At 41.7% G+C, this 16,197-nt stretch overlaps 1 protein-coding gene across 1 annotated transcript; it reads right to left on the bottom strand.

Annotated features, from left to right (window-relative positions):
• Positions 1 to 1,053: 1,053 nt before the first annotated feature.
• MAT2B (methionine adenosyltransferase 2 non-catalytic beta subunit) lies at positions 1,054 to 13,104 on the bottom strand. The gene is made up of 7 exons (XM_054288092.1): positions 12,983 to 13,104; positions 9,862 to 10,056; positions 8,358 to 8,472; positions 7,921 to 8,073; positions 5,102 to 5,295; positions 4,077 to 4,190; positions 1,054 to 2,655 (listed from the first exon to the last, which is right to left on the bottom strand). Exons 1-7 carry the CDS (start codon positions 13,043 to 13,045, stop codon positions 2,485 to 2,487), a joined length of 1,005 nt encoding a protein of 334 aa, XP_054144067.1. The 5' UTR covers positions 13,046 to 13,104; the 3' UTR covers positions 1,054 to 2,484.
• Between the last annotated feature and the right edge of the window lie 3,093 nt (positions 13,105 to 16,197).

Genomic DNA, 16,197 nt, shown 5'->3' with positions numbered 1-16,197 from the left:
CTTGGCTGGCTCCACAGCCATCCTGCTATTGGTGTTTGAGACACACATCAGCTCCTGCTCTGCTGGGCTTCCACAGCATCATCCCCAGCCTGAACAGAAAGTAAGACTTCACAACCAGTGACTTTTCTTCCTTTATGCCCACTGCTGACAGACAGCAGTGAATAAATGAGTATGAACCTCCAACAACCCTCACATGGGGACAGGAGCAGGACTCTGTATTGCCATACTTCACAAGCACTAACCTGGCAGAAACTGGCACTGCTCCTGTAAAAGAGGCCACAGTTTCCTCACAACACCAAGACTGTGTCTCATGCAAGCACAACAGTTTTGACCCTAAAAGTTCCTGGGCCCTTGTGGATGAACACAAAAACCTCCAGTGTCATGGAGCCAGAAACAAAAAGGGAAGAGTATAAGAAGTTATTTCAACAGCAGCCTATCTTTAAAGTGACTGGAAAATGACAGTGTTAGTTCCACTGCCTCTTGCAGTATTTATTGGTGCTGTCTTAGACTTCTATAGCCAAAGGAGGGAAATGTCATCCAAGGTGTCTGTCCAGTAGCAAAATGCCTCAAGACTGCAGTCTCCAAGAGGGATGCTGAGGACATGGATCCCCTCTGACAGGCTTCACCTGGACAGTGAGACTTACTTGCTCAGTGTGGAAAAAGAAGATGAAATATTTTAATTTTGTCCTCCCAGTAAAATACCCAACTCTTCTCACTTGGGAGAGAAGTCATCCTTTTTTCACTCCTGGTCAAACTGCTCTCTGCAAGGGAAAGGGACATAGAATCTTCCTGATCCAGCTCTGAGGCCCAAGATGTTCCAGGGCTCACATTTTCAACACCTTCTGCATCTTTGGTGTGTATATTTATCACATCTCCAAGGCAGTGACACTGACAGAGAAACTGATGCAATCTAATCCAAGTCCAGAAATAATTACTGAATAAAAGAAGGACAAAATCCCCAGCATTGAAAGGGCAAACAGATTTCAAGAAGAATTGCAAACATTTCTGATTCAGATAAACAAACCCTGATGGTAAATAAAGAATCAACAACTGTTTCTCATGCTGGCAATATATATTTATTGTCATTTTGGAGATAGGTTACCATGTGTGTATCAGGACTTCAGACTAAAACAGATTGGGATTATGATTGCTTAGCATATGCCAGTTGAAATGAAATGACTGAATGTAAAGCTCACCCTTACAAGACCTTCATTGGTCTATTTTTGCATGTGTCTCCCCCACACACTTAAAGAAAAAAAATCTGAACATCTTTCCCTCCCCTTCATTTCAGCCTCAGAAAAACAAATGACCATCCAACTGGACCTTTTACTAGCTTTATAATAATCTTCTAGCAATATCAGAACATTGATATTGTGGATTCTACAACTTCAAAACAAAGCAAAGCCTTACAATGTTCTTCCTCCACATTACCTGGCTACTGAGTCCAGCTTTAAAGACTGACTTATATTGGACTACTGCAGTTTTATTATGCTGCAAACCTTCACCAAACACACACTTTGCTGTTCCACAACAAGCTGCAGCAGTGCCAGGTCTGACAGTCTGTGCAAAAGCTGCTGCAGGGCTACAAATTATTGAACACTTACCATCTCCCATGTACTGACTAACAAACATCTTCCATTAATTTAACAAGTTGCAAATGCTCTCCCCAAAAAGGGAAGGGAAGGATCGAGATATTTTGTGCTTTCATACAAAAAACAAACAACCACCCAGAAAAAAAAAATTTAAATCCTTCAACTCCAATCCCCCACCCAAAAAAAGCCCAGTTCAAAACTATTGGTTGCCCACTGTCCCCACCCTCCCCTAGCTTTTATAAGTCACCATGAAAACAAATGCATACTTACTGTACAAATACAAAGCTGCAGGCATTCAATGTACAGAACATTCTGAAAATATTTCAAGCATAAAAAGTACACTTGATAATTGCAAAAATAAAGTTTCACTTTTTTAAAAAACATTTTGATCAGAGCTCAAGCAAAACAAACATTTAAGGATTCCTACTTCAGCTTAACTCCCTAAGAACACCATCTTCAGAAATTAAAAACAAAACCCTCAGATTTTTGGTGATAAAGTGACTGACCATGTCTTTTAATGAAGAGAAATGGTATATACAACAATGGCACAGACCTTAAGCATCAACAACATATTTCAGCCAAAAGTAAGTCAGCAAGTGATTGGAGTCATTCTTAGCATCACACAGTACTCATTACTAAGAACCTCAACCCACCAAGAACAGATAGCAAGTCAGACTGGTATAAATGGAAGGAAAAAACCCATGACATCAAATAGGCTCAGTTTTTGTCACTGAACTTTTTTTAGGCTAAGTTTCTCTAGTGCAAGACCATTTGTTTACCCAATTAAATGAAAGCTCATAAATGTCACAATTTAAGAACACTCATACAAAACTATTTTTTTTTCTTTTAAAAAAGTGCCACATACCATACTTTTACTAAAAAAAGTTACAAACTAATGGAAGACTGTCTGTCTCCATCTCTTGTCAACAAGGAAAGGCCAAAGTGATTCTCTGATCCCAGCTCGAAATGGTGTTCTCTGCCCTATCCCCAGCATCTCCAACTTGGAGCAGTCCAGCTGAGCGTTCTTGGGACGAAGAGCACCCACAACTGGACTGTCAGTAATCTGAAAACAGAAACAGGAGACAAAAAAAATCCCCCACAGGAATAAGTAAACAGAAGTGACAGAAAAATACTTGTACATGTACATTACAACTACTTCTTCACAGCTTTCTATATAGGTATGGTTGTCTCCTCCTTTCTATTTTGTGAGGGTTTCTATGGTTTGGATTTTTTTGCTATCTGCTTGTTGTGTAGTTAACTTTATTTCAACCCATCAAGCCATGTGAACTGTTTTAAGGCAACTTATTCTCACTCTCTTTACTGCTACTATTTGTGGTTCTCCACATTTTATTCATATTTTCATTCTGTGATTATGATAGTGGAGCCCTGGAAAAAGTTAAAGATAGAATCTAAAATGTTAGGCTTTGTGCTTTCCCAGATCAACTGCACCTGTGTAAGCAGTATGATAAATTATATAATTGTTAGATGTGATGATTGTTTAGTAATTATATTTAATTATTATAAAACCGTAAGAACAATAATGAGAAACTATGTTGGAAATTCAGAGAGGGGCTAAATTTATGTATACAATAGAACAATATAAGTTTAATAATTAACATGAAAGTTATATAACAATAGAGTATAAAAACATGATCATTTGGGATGTATGGTCAGAGTCAGATTTGGGTTGAATATACCCCTGACACCCAGAGCTCTTAATAAAAAGCACCGCATATAATCCCCCGTGATTATGTGTTTTTGAACGCTAACAATTACTGTCACAAGGTAAGGAATACTCCAGAATGTAAACAGAACCATGTCTTGATCAATAAGAAGACAACCATGTCTTGAAGAGAAATAGAACTGAGCAGAAAAAATTTAGACTAAGTGTTCTCCATTGCTTTTCTTCCATCTTCCAAGTCACATTTCAGTTCCAGTGTTCACCAATTCAGAATCCTTAGAATTTATTTTGTACATAGGTAAAATCTTCTTGACATGTCATATGCCCATCACATTACCAGTATGTCTTTAAGGGTAGTCTCAAGTGTCAATAAAACTGCAGGATAAGTGGTTTAAGCAAAGCAAAAAAACCCCTGCAGTTCTTAAGTGCATGTACTCGAAATAAATCTGGACTTAACACTGCTTTTACAGAGTCCTATCTTCAAGTTAAGGGCCTATCAATCTAACATAAAAGTACAGATTTGCTTGTGACTAAGGGGAACTGTTCTGCAGAAATACCATTACATTATAGACTGGGAAAATAGTGACTGACTGACTGTATAATTTTCCTAATTCAGCAAGTCAAAGCAGCTGTTTTTTTCCTGAGCTTGATACCAACCAGTCCCCTCAGCTACACAGCTGCTGTGCTGGACATCCACAGCCTGTCCTGAAGGGGAAGTTCACTTGTACAGCCAGTGGGAGACCTGCTACTTGCAATGATCAGGCACATCTGTCTGCCTACTGGTCCAACAGCACATCACTTACTGGTCTCAAGTGGCTGCTGGGAAGGTTGAAAGCATCAGCAATTGCACAGGCCATCTCATACTTAGTCATCTGTTCATTGCCAGACCAGTGAAAGGTTCCTTTTATTGATGGGTCCTAGAGAAGAAAGAGGAAACACAGATGAAAGGAGGCAGTCAGCTGTTCCTCAGGCTAATTCCTGTGCAAGAACTGTGCAGAATTAGCATCCAGCAAAACCCTATCCCAAAAGGCATCTTACAGCACCTCAGTGGTGTTGTAGAAACATCTGTACCCTTTCAGAGAACCTGAGACTGGAAAATGGTGTTACTTCTATCTGACCTGACTTCACAGACAGTTTGTGTCCTGTAGAATGAACAGGAGGGGAAGGAGCTGCCCACCAACCAAGCAAGGTCAAAGAGCTGGGGAGGAGGAACCCAGCTGTTCTGTGATGTTCACTTACTCAAAAACAAAGGCAAAAGGCATCACAAACATTCTGAATGTTAAACTGCAAACCCTGTACAAGTCCAGTCCATGTTTTCAAAGTTACTGTGTGAAAACATAAAGGTGGCTGTTTGTTGTTTGGCTCTGTTACCTTGCAAAGATTGTAATCTGAAGGTGCTGTGGTGAACAAATACAAGGAAGTGCTTCAGTCCAGGGGCATTGTTTGGCCATTTCAGTGCAGTTAATAAAATAAACAAGGGCATCTTTGAGAACTACATTCAACCACGTGGGTTTTTTAGTTCAAACCAGCAATTTGTAAAAAGCACATCAGAATAAGTTGGCATTTCTAATTCTCTCCTCTATACCAGGAGACACAAGATGGTTTTCAGAAGGTTCTGTCCAATCTCTTTAACCACTTTTGTTCCAAAGACTACAATACCCTCATAGTCATGCAGAGATCCTGTAACATTACAGCCAGTTCCTTCGTCCCTCCAGCGTTCCCTAAATGCAAATAATCCAGGTGATGTGCAGTTCTCAGTTGTTCAGAAGCAAAGCTGAGAACTCCAACTGTTTTCCCCTTGCAGAGGCTCATTTCTTGCCATTCTTACCAACATTCTCTTCTCTGCTAGTTGTCTGCAAACAGCTGCTACATCCTTGACATTGGTAGGAAATCTCTGTTGCCAGTGGTCCATGTTGGCAGACTTATTACTGAACTGCACTTTATCAAACATAACTGTCACAGCACTTTCCTCCAGTCTTTCCACCTCCCCATACAAGACAGGAATCCTAAGTACTGCAGTGTCTAAAAGAAAGAATATTTTAGATCATGGGTGGGTAGCAATGTTGCAGCACAATCTGAAAAGTGGAAGTGTTAGGAAATATGCTGATTAAGCATCTACAAATCACAAATAAAATGCAAGCAGTATGTTAGCTCATAGAATATCATTTTTATTTATATCCAAACCAGTTTATAAACACTAAGATAATAGAAATTATTGTATTATTATTATTTTCATTTATGCCATTGATTTCCAGAAAGTTAACAAGTTTTCATTAATTACATAAAGATGCCTGTGTGGGTTAGACAAAAATTAAAAAATTAAAGAACCCAACTACTCTGTGCAGTTTCTTCAGCACTCCCCTCTGAGTAAGAGCAAGGAAAAAAATTCCCATCAATCCCAGGTCATCATATTTAGGCATCAATTACAAAGATTTTTCACTCATCATGCAGAAGCCTCCTGTAAAAAGGAGGATATTATTTACCAGAAAAAAAATCCCTATGAACCTTGAAATAAATTAAAAGCTTGACAAATAAGGAACAGGTTCACAGAACACAATAGTAAACAATGTTAGGTTCCAGGACAGTGATTTGAAAAATTAACAAAATGCAAAGAGAAGCATATTTTATGATGGAATACATCATACTAGTCTATCTCTGCCATGAAGACTCAAAAAGCCTCTGAGGAGAAATCCAAGGCTATGACAAAGTACCTAAAAGTAATAGTTTTGCTGAAAGAGAAAACAAAAAAATTTGACCTGAACTTAGAAGCTGAAGTCATCAAAACATTGCCATTCTTAATATACCTGGAGGAAATGCTATGGCTATTGGAGAGACAAACAGAAAAAACTAACACAGAAATTATTCTCACAGAGAAGTAAACCAGAATAAGTACTTAGACAAGAAAAACAAATAAGAAAACCCAACAAAACACTGATTTCCTGCTGCTCTAGATGCAGTTTTTTGGTCACTCAGCAGATATGCTCTTCTCTTTAAATACTGGTTGAAACATCTATTTTTAACTTGTTTTAAAAATATTCATTTCTTGAGAAGACAACTGCCTTCCTGGTGTTCTCAGCTCTCTGGGATGTGGAGAGGATCAGCCTCATGATTAACAGCTCTGAGCACCTCCTGACACTGTAGTTCTCTAAGCATGACTTTATACGTATACATATATAAGTATGTATCCCCTTCTAACCAAGGTAAAGTATCTTCTAAAAAAATGTTAAAACCATTTACTGGAGATTTTTGCATCTTACAACAGAAATGGACAGGGCAATTCTTCACACAGCTACAGATTTGACCAATGGAATTCCACCTACTCTGTATCAGTAAATTAGTGGTTGGAACACCAGGACATGGAAAATACTTGTATTTGTATGAATCAAGAGAACTCATCTTTTCAAACCCTTTACTCATCCCCACCTCAACACTCCACTGCTGCAAGCAATGCTGCCTGACAGATCCTGCTCCAAAAGGTTATGAAACCAAACTGCAGTGCTGAGCTGGGGGAAGGCTCTAGCAGGATTACCACACATCCCTGGATTTGGTAAAGTCTTATCTTCATTGCCAGTGTAGAACAGGCAGCAAACAGCATCACAGTCAAATTCAGAGATGGTATTTAATCTAGAGGTGGAGTGAATAACTTGTCATTTAAATTTATTTTCACTTAAATGAGACTTTTCCTATCAAAAAGGTTTTTTTTTTACAAAGTTTCTTTCTTTCTAATAAAGCCAAATCCATCATACACAGCATATGTTTACTTACTGGAAGACCATCACACTAATTTATCAATAGCTTGGTTCTCTGGTTGGGAAGCACAGAACCACAGTGTGACTATCAGAAGCCTGTTCTGCATGTGTACTGCAATTACTTTCCTCAGATCTTTTGATAAAATACAAGTGCTTCTTTCCTAATAATCTGTAACTGGATATTGACAGTGCACTACCTAGAAACAGCCAAATCTCTCTTTTATACAAGAATTAAATCTTAAATTAAAGAGAACATGCTCTTTTCCCTTAAATAGAACTTGAAAAATTATGTCTGTATATTTCATGTGCCAAATTCTCATTAAGAAAAGACGTAAGCAAATTTTAAAAATCTGGTTGTTTAAAGCCATAAATATGCAATTAAACCTTTTGTTACAAGCAGGAATATGATGTGTGTAGGTGAGTAAAACCGAGATGGGTGGCATGTTGGTACAAATAATAGAGCAAAACCCAAAGACTAATAAGGCTCCATGTTGATTTGAGCTGTATTATTACTGAATCACAAGTCTGGTTTTTCCTTTAAGTAAACATACATTGACAACACATGTAATGGATCCTCATAATTACTGCAGCTATATATTGAATAAAGTATTCTTTACTTAGGAACAGCAGATTCACAATGGACAAAGGCTTATAAATGTCCATCAGGAAGAGACAAATAACATGAATGAAGACTGGAACAGGTAAGAAATAAAAGCTTTAATCAAGATACAAGCAAGAGGAATTGCTCATGAGCAAGGAGACCAACCCACAATCACATTGTTCTCTGAAACTCGTTTCCATGGTTTTGCAACTTCATCGTTGACTTAAGAGCCTACTAAGCTAATAAATAACTGAGCAAAAATAGAAAGCCTGCATTAAAAATGGTTGAGTGTCTTACCTTCATTGTTTTCTAGAACTGCCTTTTCACCCTCCAGTTTGGTTTTACCATATAAATTCAGGGGATTTGGCACATCAGTCTCTTTATATGGAGGGCTTGTTCCATCAAATACATAGTCTGTGCTAATGTAGATCAGAAATGCTCTAACTCCAGCTAGGAAGAAAATGTTGATAGATAATTTATATTAATTCATGCATTCTTTGAAATCCTAATAGACCCTTAAATCTGCCAAGGATCTCATCTTCCACGCACATTCATTCCTGCTGCTTTGCCTGTTCCCTGACCCTTCACAGAGCTGTGCACACTACTCTTATGGCAAACAGACCAACAGCACACTGATGGCAGAAGTGACATTAACACTTGCACTGTTTGTACTGATGCCCCTGTATATGTAGATACAGGATCTGAACCAGACACCAATGGGATGATCTCCTTACCTGCCTCCTTTGCTAAGTTTGCTGAAGCAGCCACATTGAGCTGAGAAGCAGCATCTGGTTGACCTTCTACAACATCTGGCCTTCTCTCAGCAGCACAGTGCACTATAACATGAGGCTGGAAATTAAAGACTAATTTTAAACAACCAACATGTCAAGATATGGCAGTTGCACCCTAACTCTAAGTAATAAAAATTGTTATTTTTAATTCTGGCATTCTGAGGAACACCTTTTCCTTAGTATCTTTTCACAATAAAACCATGGTGTTTCAAGACAAGAAAAACATTTGTCATTAATTGTGAAATGATGGTCCTCAGTAGCTTCAATCTTGCAGAAACTTTGAAGTTGTGAGGATTTTTTTTTCTTTTTTAACTCTATATAGTAAAATACATATTAACATAAGATAGAGTTCTCATACACACAAGGGCACTAAAAATTTTTAGGTAAGTTATTTACACGTGGCTTACTTGATTTTTGCAGATTATTAGGATGATATTTACTATTTTATAAAATAGCACCCTGGATCGTGTATTTCAGGTTTTATATATTCCTCTTGGCACTCAGACTGAAAAACCAGTCAACACTGCACACTACACAGAGTTACTGTTGTTGTATTTAAATACTCCTCCACTTTCCCAGAACTGCATAGTGACACATTGCTGTGTCAATAACTCAAAAGTATCTGTTCCTTTGCAGTGTGCTGCAGGTACATCTGTGCCTGTGGTGAGCACAGCAGAGGCCAGAGCTGTCTGTACCCACAGAGCAAACCTCTGCTCTGGGTGGGGCAGAGCACACCCCTTTATCAGAGCTGTGCCCAAGCACCAGCCCCACTCACAGCCCAGGACTCAGCAGCACTATCAGCTGACTACTGCACACAAAGTACCCCTCCCATCCACTTTATACTCCAGAAACTTACCTGTTGTGGTGTGTCTTAAGCTTCCAAGTCACCTCCCAGGTGTGCCTATACCTCTCTCCCTTCCCCCTCGCCCCTTGCTGAGTGAGTCCTGTCAATCAGGCTTAACATTCCAGCAAGGCGTCTGTGGTTGGTCAAGTTCAGAGGATGCCCCTCAGGCCTGGGGGTCATTGGCCTGTCTGGGTGTCATCCCCCCCTGAGACCCTGCCCCTCTCACCTGGTTGGGTGGCTCACCTGTCCCCTCCCCTTCCCCTGTCCCTGAGCTTAAAAAGGGAATCAGACCATGCGGCCGGGATTCTGTTGGAGCAGTTGCCCACGTTCAGACCTCCGTAACCTTGGAATAAACCTCTGGACATTAAACGCTCCAGCAGAATCCTCTCCTTTTCTCTTCACCAGCGCCTGAAGCCTTCCTCCTGAGGTGAACGGAGTTCCTGACAAGCCTGGACTTGTTCAGGGCCCAGCTGCAATCTCCAGCAAGCCAAGGTATCTCTAGGGTGGTTACACCGTAGTTGCCGCCTTTGGCCCAGCAGCGAGGGTCAGACTGGCCCAGGCACCATCTACTGGTAATATTGGGATTCATATTCCAATACTTACCTGAAAATCATGGATGATGTCATGAACTGCAATAGAGTCCAGAAGATTAACATGTTCAAATCTGGGCTGAGCTCTCCTGTATCCACAGCCAACTGTGTTCCAATTGTTTTCATTGAACTCTTTAAACACAGCTCTGCCAAGGAGTCCCGTAGCACCGGTGATCAAAACTCGCCTGCTGGGAACCTCAACATCTTCCTGGGGAAATGACAACAGGAAAAGTTTTGTTTCTACTGTAATTTTGTACTGTTTTTTTTCTTTAAAAGTATGCAAAACTACAGTCAAAGGCTACTGTATTAAAAAAGCTTCTCTTGAGTCTTATGGAGTGTCTCATTCAACATCTGGGAGGACTGCAGTCAGTCAGCTATTTAACCACATAGTCAAAGGTAATGAAAACAAAACTTCAATGACAAACTCATTTACTTCTACAACAATCCAAACCACTAGTGAAGACAGAATTTTAAGTTCATTCAAAAGCTGATAACTTTGTGCAATCTGAAAGGAAAGAATTAACTTCTTTAGAAAACAGACCCAAAAGATTTAACACATAGGGTCCAAATCCTTCAACAAATAACTCTGGATACACTGTGCCTGTTAAAAGGCACAGCAATACAACATAACTTACTACAGTGATTAAAATATTGAATTCTATTATCAAAGAGAAGAGTAATTAATTGCTATTCAACACAATAGTCTAATAGTAAGTAAAACCAAGATATGGATCTCTCTTTACAAAAATGCACCTGGAAGCAATTTGACAATTTCAGCTCTCAATCTATACAACAGACTAAAGCTGTACTTCAGCTCCTGTTCCCTTTGGTACTTGGGACAGCTGTGAACATCAGCACACGTGAACTTCATCCCACCTCTCACTAGAACATCAGGTTTTCAAGCCAGCAAGCAAACACAAGATCCATGTCTGTTTCTACAATCTTTATTTTCCTTTAATGCTTTCCTTCTGTATCTGCCATGAATAAACCCAAAAACCTCCTGCTAAAAACAAAAATGAAAGCATATCTTCACCATGTCTGTGCAGAAAAAACTTTGTGTGCAGAACCCACAGGTCTTGGATTTCCTGACCAAAGGACAATTTGTGACAAATTACTATAATTCTGTACATGACAGAATGCTTTCTGCTATGCAATCTCAATAGCCCTGTAATTTCTAAGCATTGTACCAGACTGGTGCTTTCTGACTGCAGCACAGGAAGGCTCAGCAATCACTCCCACTCAGTGTCTTTCACCCATAAAGTTACAAAGCTTTTGTTCCATAAGGGCATATGCAGAGGGCACGATGGAAATGCCTACCCAAAACAATTGTTCCAAGTTCCCAGCACAGTGCAGGAATTTTTCTCAACTCTAAATCTCCAGATGAAAGCTTTATTCCCATTAGTACTAGATGAAAATTAATAATATATATCTGGACAGTTGCCTGAAAATGACAGACTACAGCAAGTGACATTTCAAAAAGTTACTTTTATCCTTAAACATTACCTGAGAACACAAGCTGGCTTACCATTTTTAAGGCTACCCAGGCCTCTCTGAACAGCATGAGCAAGAACATGCAACTACTATTTTCTTCTTCTACTCCTCTTAGCCAAGTCTGCACAGTGTCACAGGATCTATAATCAGAGTTCCACAGCCAGAGGTGCTCACTAATAAGCATCCAACACTTGCTGCAGAACAAAGTCAAAGGGTTCTCTAAAAACATCAAAGGATCACTGAATATCTTCAGTAAGTAGGAAGTGACCAACCCAAAACCAAGTGTCATTTACAAAACCTGATGTTTTAGAACCTCATTCATCTCAGTTTGTTTATTTTACATATTGTGAAGAGGATGTTACATCAGCAGCACAGCGTGAACTGGACACAAACACAGCTTTCACCAAGCACAGCCTGGATGCTACTGCTGTTGTCTGCAAGACTAATCGATTCCAGTCGCTTGTTTCTGAAAGAGCAAGACAAATGATACATGGTTCTCATATATCCAACACCAACTAATTACCAGTTTGAACCTCTTCTTGCCTCAAGTTTTAACATTCTGAACAGATGAACTCTTTCCCTGTATGCTGCCTTGCTCCTTCACAGGACATCACCTAGCTGCAACAGCATTTCTGTGGTCCTCTAACACTACCACAACATACAATCATGAGGTTCGAGGTTTACAATAAACCGTGCCATTTATTGTTATCTGATGTCCATATTAACCAAGAAAAAAAAAAGTATTGTGTTTAGAAGTCTCATAAACAAGTTCACATAAACAAGTCACAGCATTATTAGATTTAAAAATAGCATTTATGAGACACCAGATCACTTTGCAGACACTACCAAAACATAAAATAACAGTAGATTTTATAAAAAGAACAAAACATAATGCATTTCAAGTTGAAAACCAGAAACAAGTACTTTTGAAGTCTATTCTAAAGCTTTTTAATCTTAATATTTTTATTCAGAAAATCATGATGAACTCAAAACACCAATTTTAAGGAATGGGCACCGAAACCCGGAAGCCACTGGTGTAAAAGATTCGCAACATAATCCGACGAGATCTAAGTCCCTACAGGGAAGGGAACGTGAGACGGAGCTGTCTCAGCTCTGACATGCCCTGCAGCCGCAGAAAGCAAAAGGCAAAGCCTGGGGCTTTCCAAAGGCTCGCAATGGCAGGTGAATCGGCATTGCCAGAAGTTGTTGTGCCGCTCCCTGCACGCCCGGCCCTCATTGCTGCGGCAGCTCACGTTCACCTGTGGCTCACCGCCGGCCCCGCCCGGGACAGCGGGCACGGAGGCGCCTCCCCGGGGAATGAACCCTCCGTGGAACCTCCGCACTCGGGCTCTGTCTGCGAGCCCCTCCCCGCGCCTGGGGCCCGCCGAGAGCGGCGCCGCGACCCCCGAGCGCCGCGGGCTCCGAGGGCAGCGTCCCGCTGGCCGTTCCGCGGGGCCGAGCGGATACAAACGGACCCAACCCCCGGAACCGCTCCCAACCGCGGCTCTCAGGCACCCGCGGCCCCTTCAGCCCCGGGCCCAACCCCGCCGCGAACGCGTCGGCGCTCCGGGCCTGCCCGCCCGGCCCCGCGCTGCGCAGCGGCACAGCCGCCCCGCGCGCACTGCCGGCCCCTCCGCCCTCACCTCCACGAGCTCGCAGCGTCCCGGCGCGAAGCGGATGCGGAGCTCCTTCTCCCGGCCCACCATGGCGGGGCCGGGCCGGGCCTGGTACCGCTCCGCGCCCGCGGCTCCCGGCGCTGCGCGACCGCGGCTCCGCGCCCGGGCTGAGCCACAGGGGGGAGCCCTCGCCGCGCCGCGCGCCCCACGCACGCGCCTCCCGCTGCCACGCGCTGATTGGCCGGGGCGCGCCGGAGGGGGCGGGGCCAGCACCGGTATTTAAAGGGACAGGCGCGGCCCCGCGGGACAGGGAGGGCCCACACGGGGCGGGCGGGGCCGCGGCGGGGCTGGAGGGAGAAGAGGGCTGTGAGGGGCAGGGGAGCTGTCAGGGACAGTGGGGCCCGCAGTGCCCGCACCGCCCCGCGGTACAGCCACGGCAACACGCCACGGCCACCCGAACGCTGCTGGCCTCGGGGCAGAAGGGAAATAGGGGGTTGTGTGCTCCCGGGGCTGCCTTACCTGCAGGGCCGCTCCTCTGGCCGTGTTCATGGTGCTCTAAACAGTAACAAAAGTCACTGCACCGAGCACGTCTGGCGCTGCCTTTAAACATCTAACCACACTTCCCCAAATGAAACTGTCAACTTCCTAATGGGAGTTCTCATTTGTAAAAACACAAATGAAACTTCAGAATTAGACCAAAACACCGTATGATCGTGCATGTAGTTCTGGCATTACAGTGGATTTATGTATTCACAATAAATAACAATTCCTCGTTTTAGAGTGGAGAAAAGCACTTGGAATTGCCTTGATCCAGAGTTTGATATAAAAGCAACTGGTAAATTCAGTTACTGTGTGTAAATCCCACAGAGAAGAGGGGTTTGTTTTTGAGAGAACAATCAATCCCTGCTTACAGTACTGACCCTGAACGTATCATTACATGCTTACAAGGTGACAAATTTGATTTCTTTTTCAATACAAAGTTCTGAAGGTAACAGGATACTGTATGCAGCGTTACTGTACCATCTGACCCACGGAGACAGAGACTGTGCCTGGCAAGATTTTTTTTAGCAAGAGAACTGAAGATCAGTAGACGCATAAAAATTATTGGCCAAAATTCACTGCAGCTACTTCACACTTGTATCTATGCCAATGGGTTTATTTCAACTTGACTTCATCAAAGTAGTTTTAATTGGTAGTACTCAAGGAAGAAAACCAGAAAAGTCTACCAAAACCTCATCATACTAGAAGCTTGCAGAATATTGTAAACTACCTTTATGAAAAACAACTAACGTTTAAAGGACAAAAATGCGTATATACATAAAAAACAAACCACTTGAGCCAGTTTCTGCCTTCATGGAACACAGATGCCCTTCTTTCCCCTGTAACAAGCTATTGACATTTAATTCCTTTCCATTAACCTTAGAAATCTGTTTTAAATACCAGCAATTCATAATTTGAAATCAAGAAGAAACCGCAAAGCAATACCAAACTGTTTAGCAGCATGGAGGCAAGAACTCCCAGTACACCTGATGTCACACCATCTCCTCCCAGCACAGCTTGGATGAGGTCCCTGTGCTCTTTTTTAACAAAAACCATGATAGAGAAATAAAAAGTTTGTCATCTGGGCTCAGAGCAAGAGAAAAATAGCCAAAAGCAAACACTGAAATCTCAATCTACAATTATCAATCAACCTCTAAAAGATCTTACCATCTTTGTCACCAGATGAATTTAAATTATATACAGTTTTTGTATATTCATTAGATAATATAATCTATTTTTCCCTCAAATATTTACCTCAAGTTTTGTAGTCTTCTACCTATACTTTCAATTTCTTTACTGTTGTTACATCCACTTTGTGAAACACTGTGATTTTACAATAAGAATTGTGTTGTTGTCTAGATCACAGTCCCTTAAGCATTATGCATCCCTGGATGATTAAATGGACCACTCATTAAATTCACATTTCAGACTGTAATTCACAGAGACTACAGCATAATGAAGTCTCTCTCTCTCTCCTCCCCATTTGTTTTTCCCTTGATTTTGTAACCAAAGTGTGGTAGGAACCTGTCAATGCAAATATTCAGAGCCTTACCTGCTCCATTTCCAGCAGCATTTCAGGCACTGCCAAGGCACAGGGGGAATTAGCAGCCTGGGAAATCATTGCAGCTCAGCTGTGCACTTGTCCCTTTGTGTGCTGTGCCTGCAGAGAGCACAGGGGCTGGGAGCAGCACTGGCTCTGCTGACCTTTGGAACCACAACACACATCCAAGCCCTGCATCACGTGTGCCTCTGATTCCTGGTAAGCTTTTGGTCTGGTCCCAGTGGTACCATTTAAGCAGCTCAGTATGAGCTTAAATTTTTACCTCACAACAGCCAGCATGAGCAGGCACAGCCATTGTGTGCATGAGATCCAGTCAAAGCACTGGCACTGAGTGTTAGACAGTTTGTCTTCTATGGCAAACAGGAGGAGGGCTCTAATTAGGTCAGGCAGGTTGAGAATTCCAGGAGCTCTTCATGTTACATTTCAAATGAGCACAGCCCAGCTCTTGCTACAATAGAGCAAGACATGATCAGAGATTTATGGTAAATCATGGATTTTCCAATTAAAAAAAAATCTTCCACAACATGAAAATTATGGATTCCTGCAGTGAATACTAATGTCAGTTGAGCTATAAGTGTCAAGGTTTCAGTTTTTAATACTTCATTTCATAGTGCATGAAAGCAAAAAAGCCTCCTTGGCTGAAGTTACCTAAAAGCCCTCAACTTTGCCTTGACTTGCATCCTTTGCTTCTCTCCCCACTCTGCTCTGTCTGTGACCTATCAATGTTTTAAAGCTCAGGGATCACCCTTGCTGTAAGGCTAGCAGAATTATTTGCTGGAGTTTGTCTTTTCTTCTGTCAGTATAAGCCTGCTCCTGTCAGCTGTATCAAACAAGGGTGTAGGATCCCTAAAAGCCCAGTCCTGTGACACCTGCCATTCTTGGCTTCCCTTGCCATATTGGTACCTTCAGTCAAAAAAAACCAAAACCTTAAATCAGCATCCCCATTTTTATGTTTTGAGTTTGGTGGAACCTTTCATCAACGTTCAGACAAATGCCTGTTTCCTCTACAATTTTTTACTCCATTTATACCCTTCAGACAAGAAAACCTTAAATTTTTTCTCCACAAGGAGAGAACTCCAATAAAAAGTACTTCTAGCAACTTAATCAAAAATCTCTCAACACTTCAGGCTGAACACCAAGT

The sequence above is a fragment of the Melozone crissalis genome, unplaced genomic scaffold (assembly GCF_028551555.1).
Source record: "Melozone crissalis strain CALT ecotype California unplaced genomic scaffold, PUWL_Pcris_2 ptg000061l_1, whole genome shotgun sequence".
NCBI classification, from domain to species: Eukaryota; Metazoa; Chordata; class Aves; order Passeriformes; family Passerellidae; genus Melozone; species Melozone crissalis.
This window is presented reverse-complemented; position numbering and strand designations above follow the sequence as displayed.

What these genes read in the sequence shown, in the direction of transcription:
- MAT2B (XM_054288092.1), bottom strand. Translation starts at nt 13,045, where the DNA reads ATGGTGGGCCGGGAGAAGGAGCTCCGCATCCGCTTCGCGCCGGGACGC. An exon ending in GACGCTGCGAGCTCGTGGAG is followed by an intron (nt 10,057 to 12,982) that starts GTGAGGGCGGAG and finishes TCATTTCCCCAG; the next exon opens with GAAGATGTTGAGGTTCCCAG. An exon ending in CCAGCAGCCACTTGAGACCA is followed by an intron (nt 2,656 to 4,076) that starts GTAAGTGATGTG and finishes TTCTGTTTTCAG; the next exon opens with ATTACTGACAGTCCAGTTGT.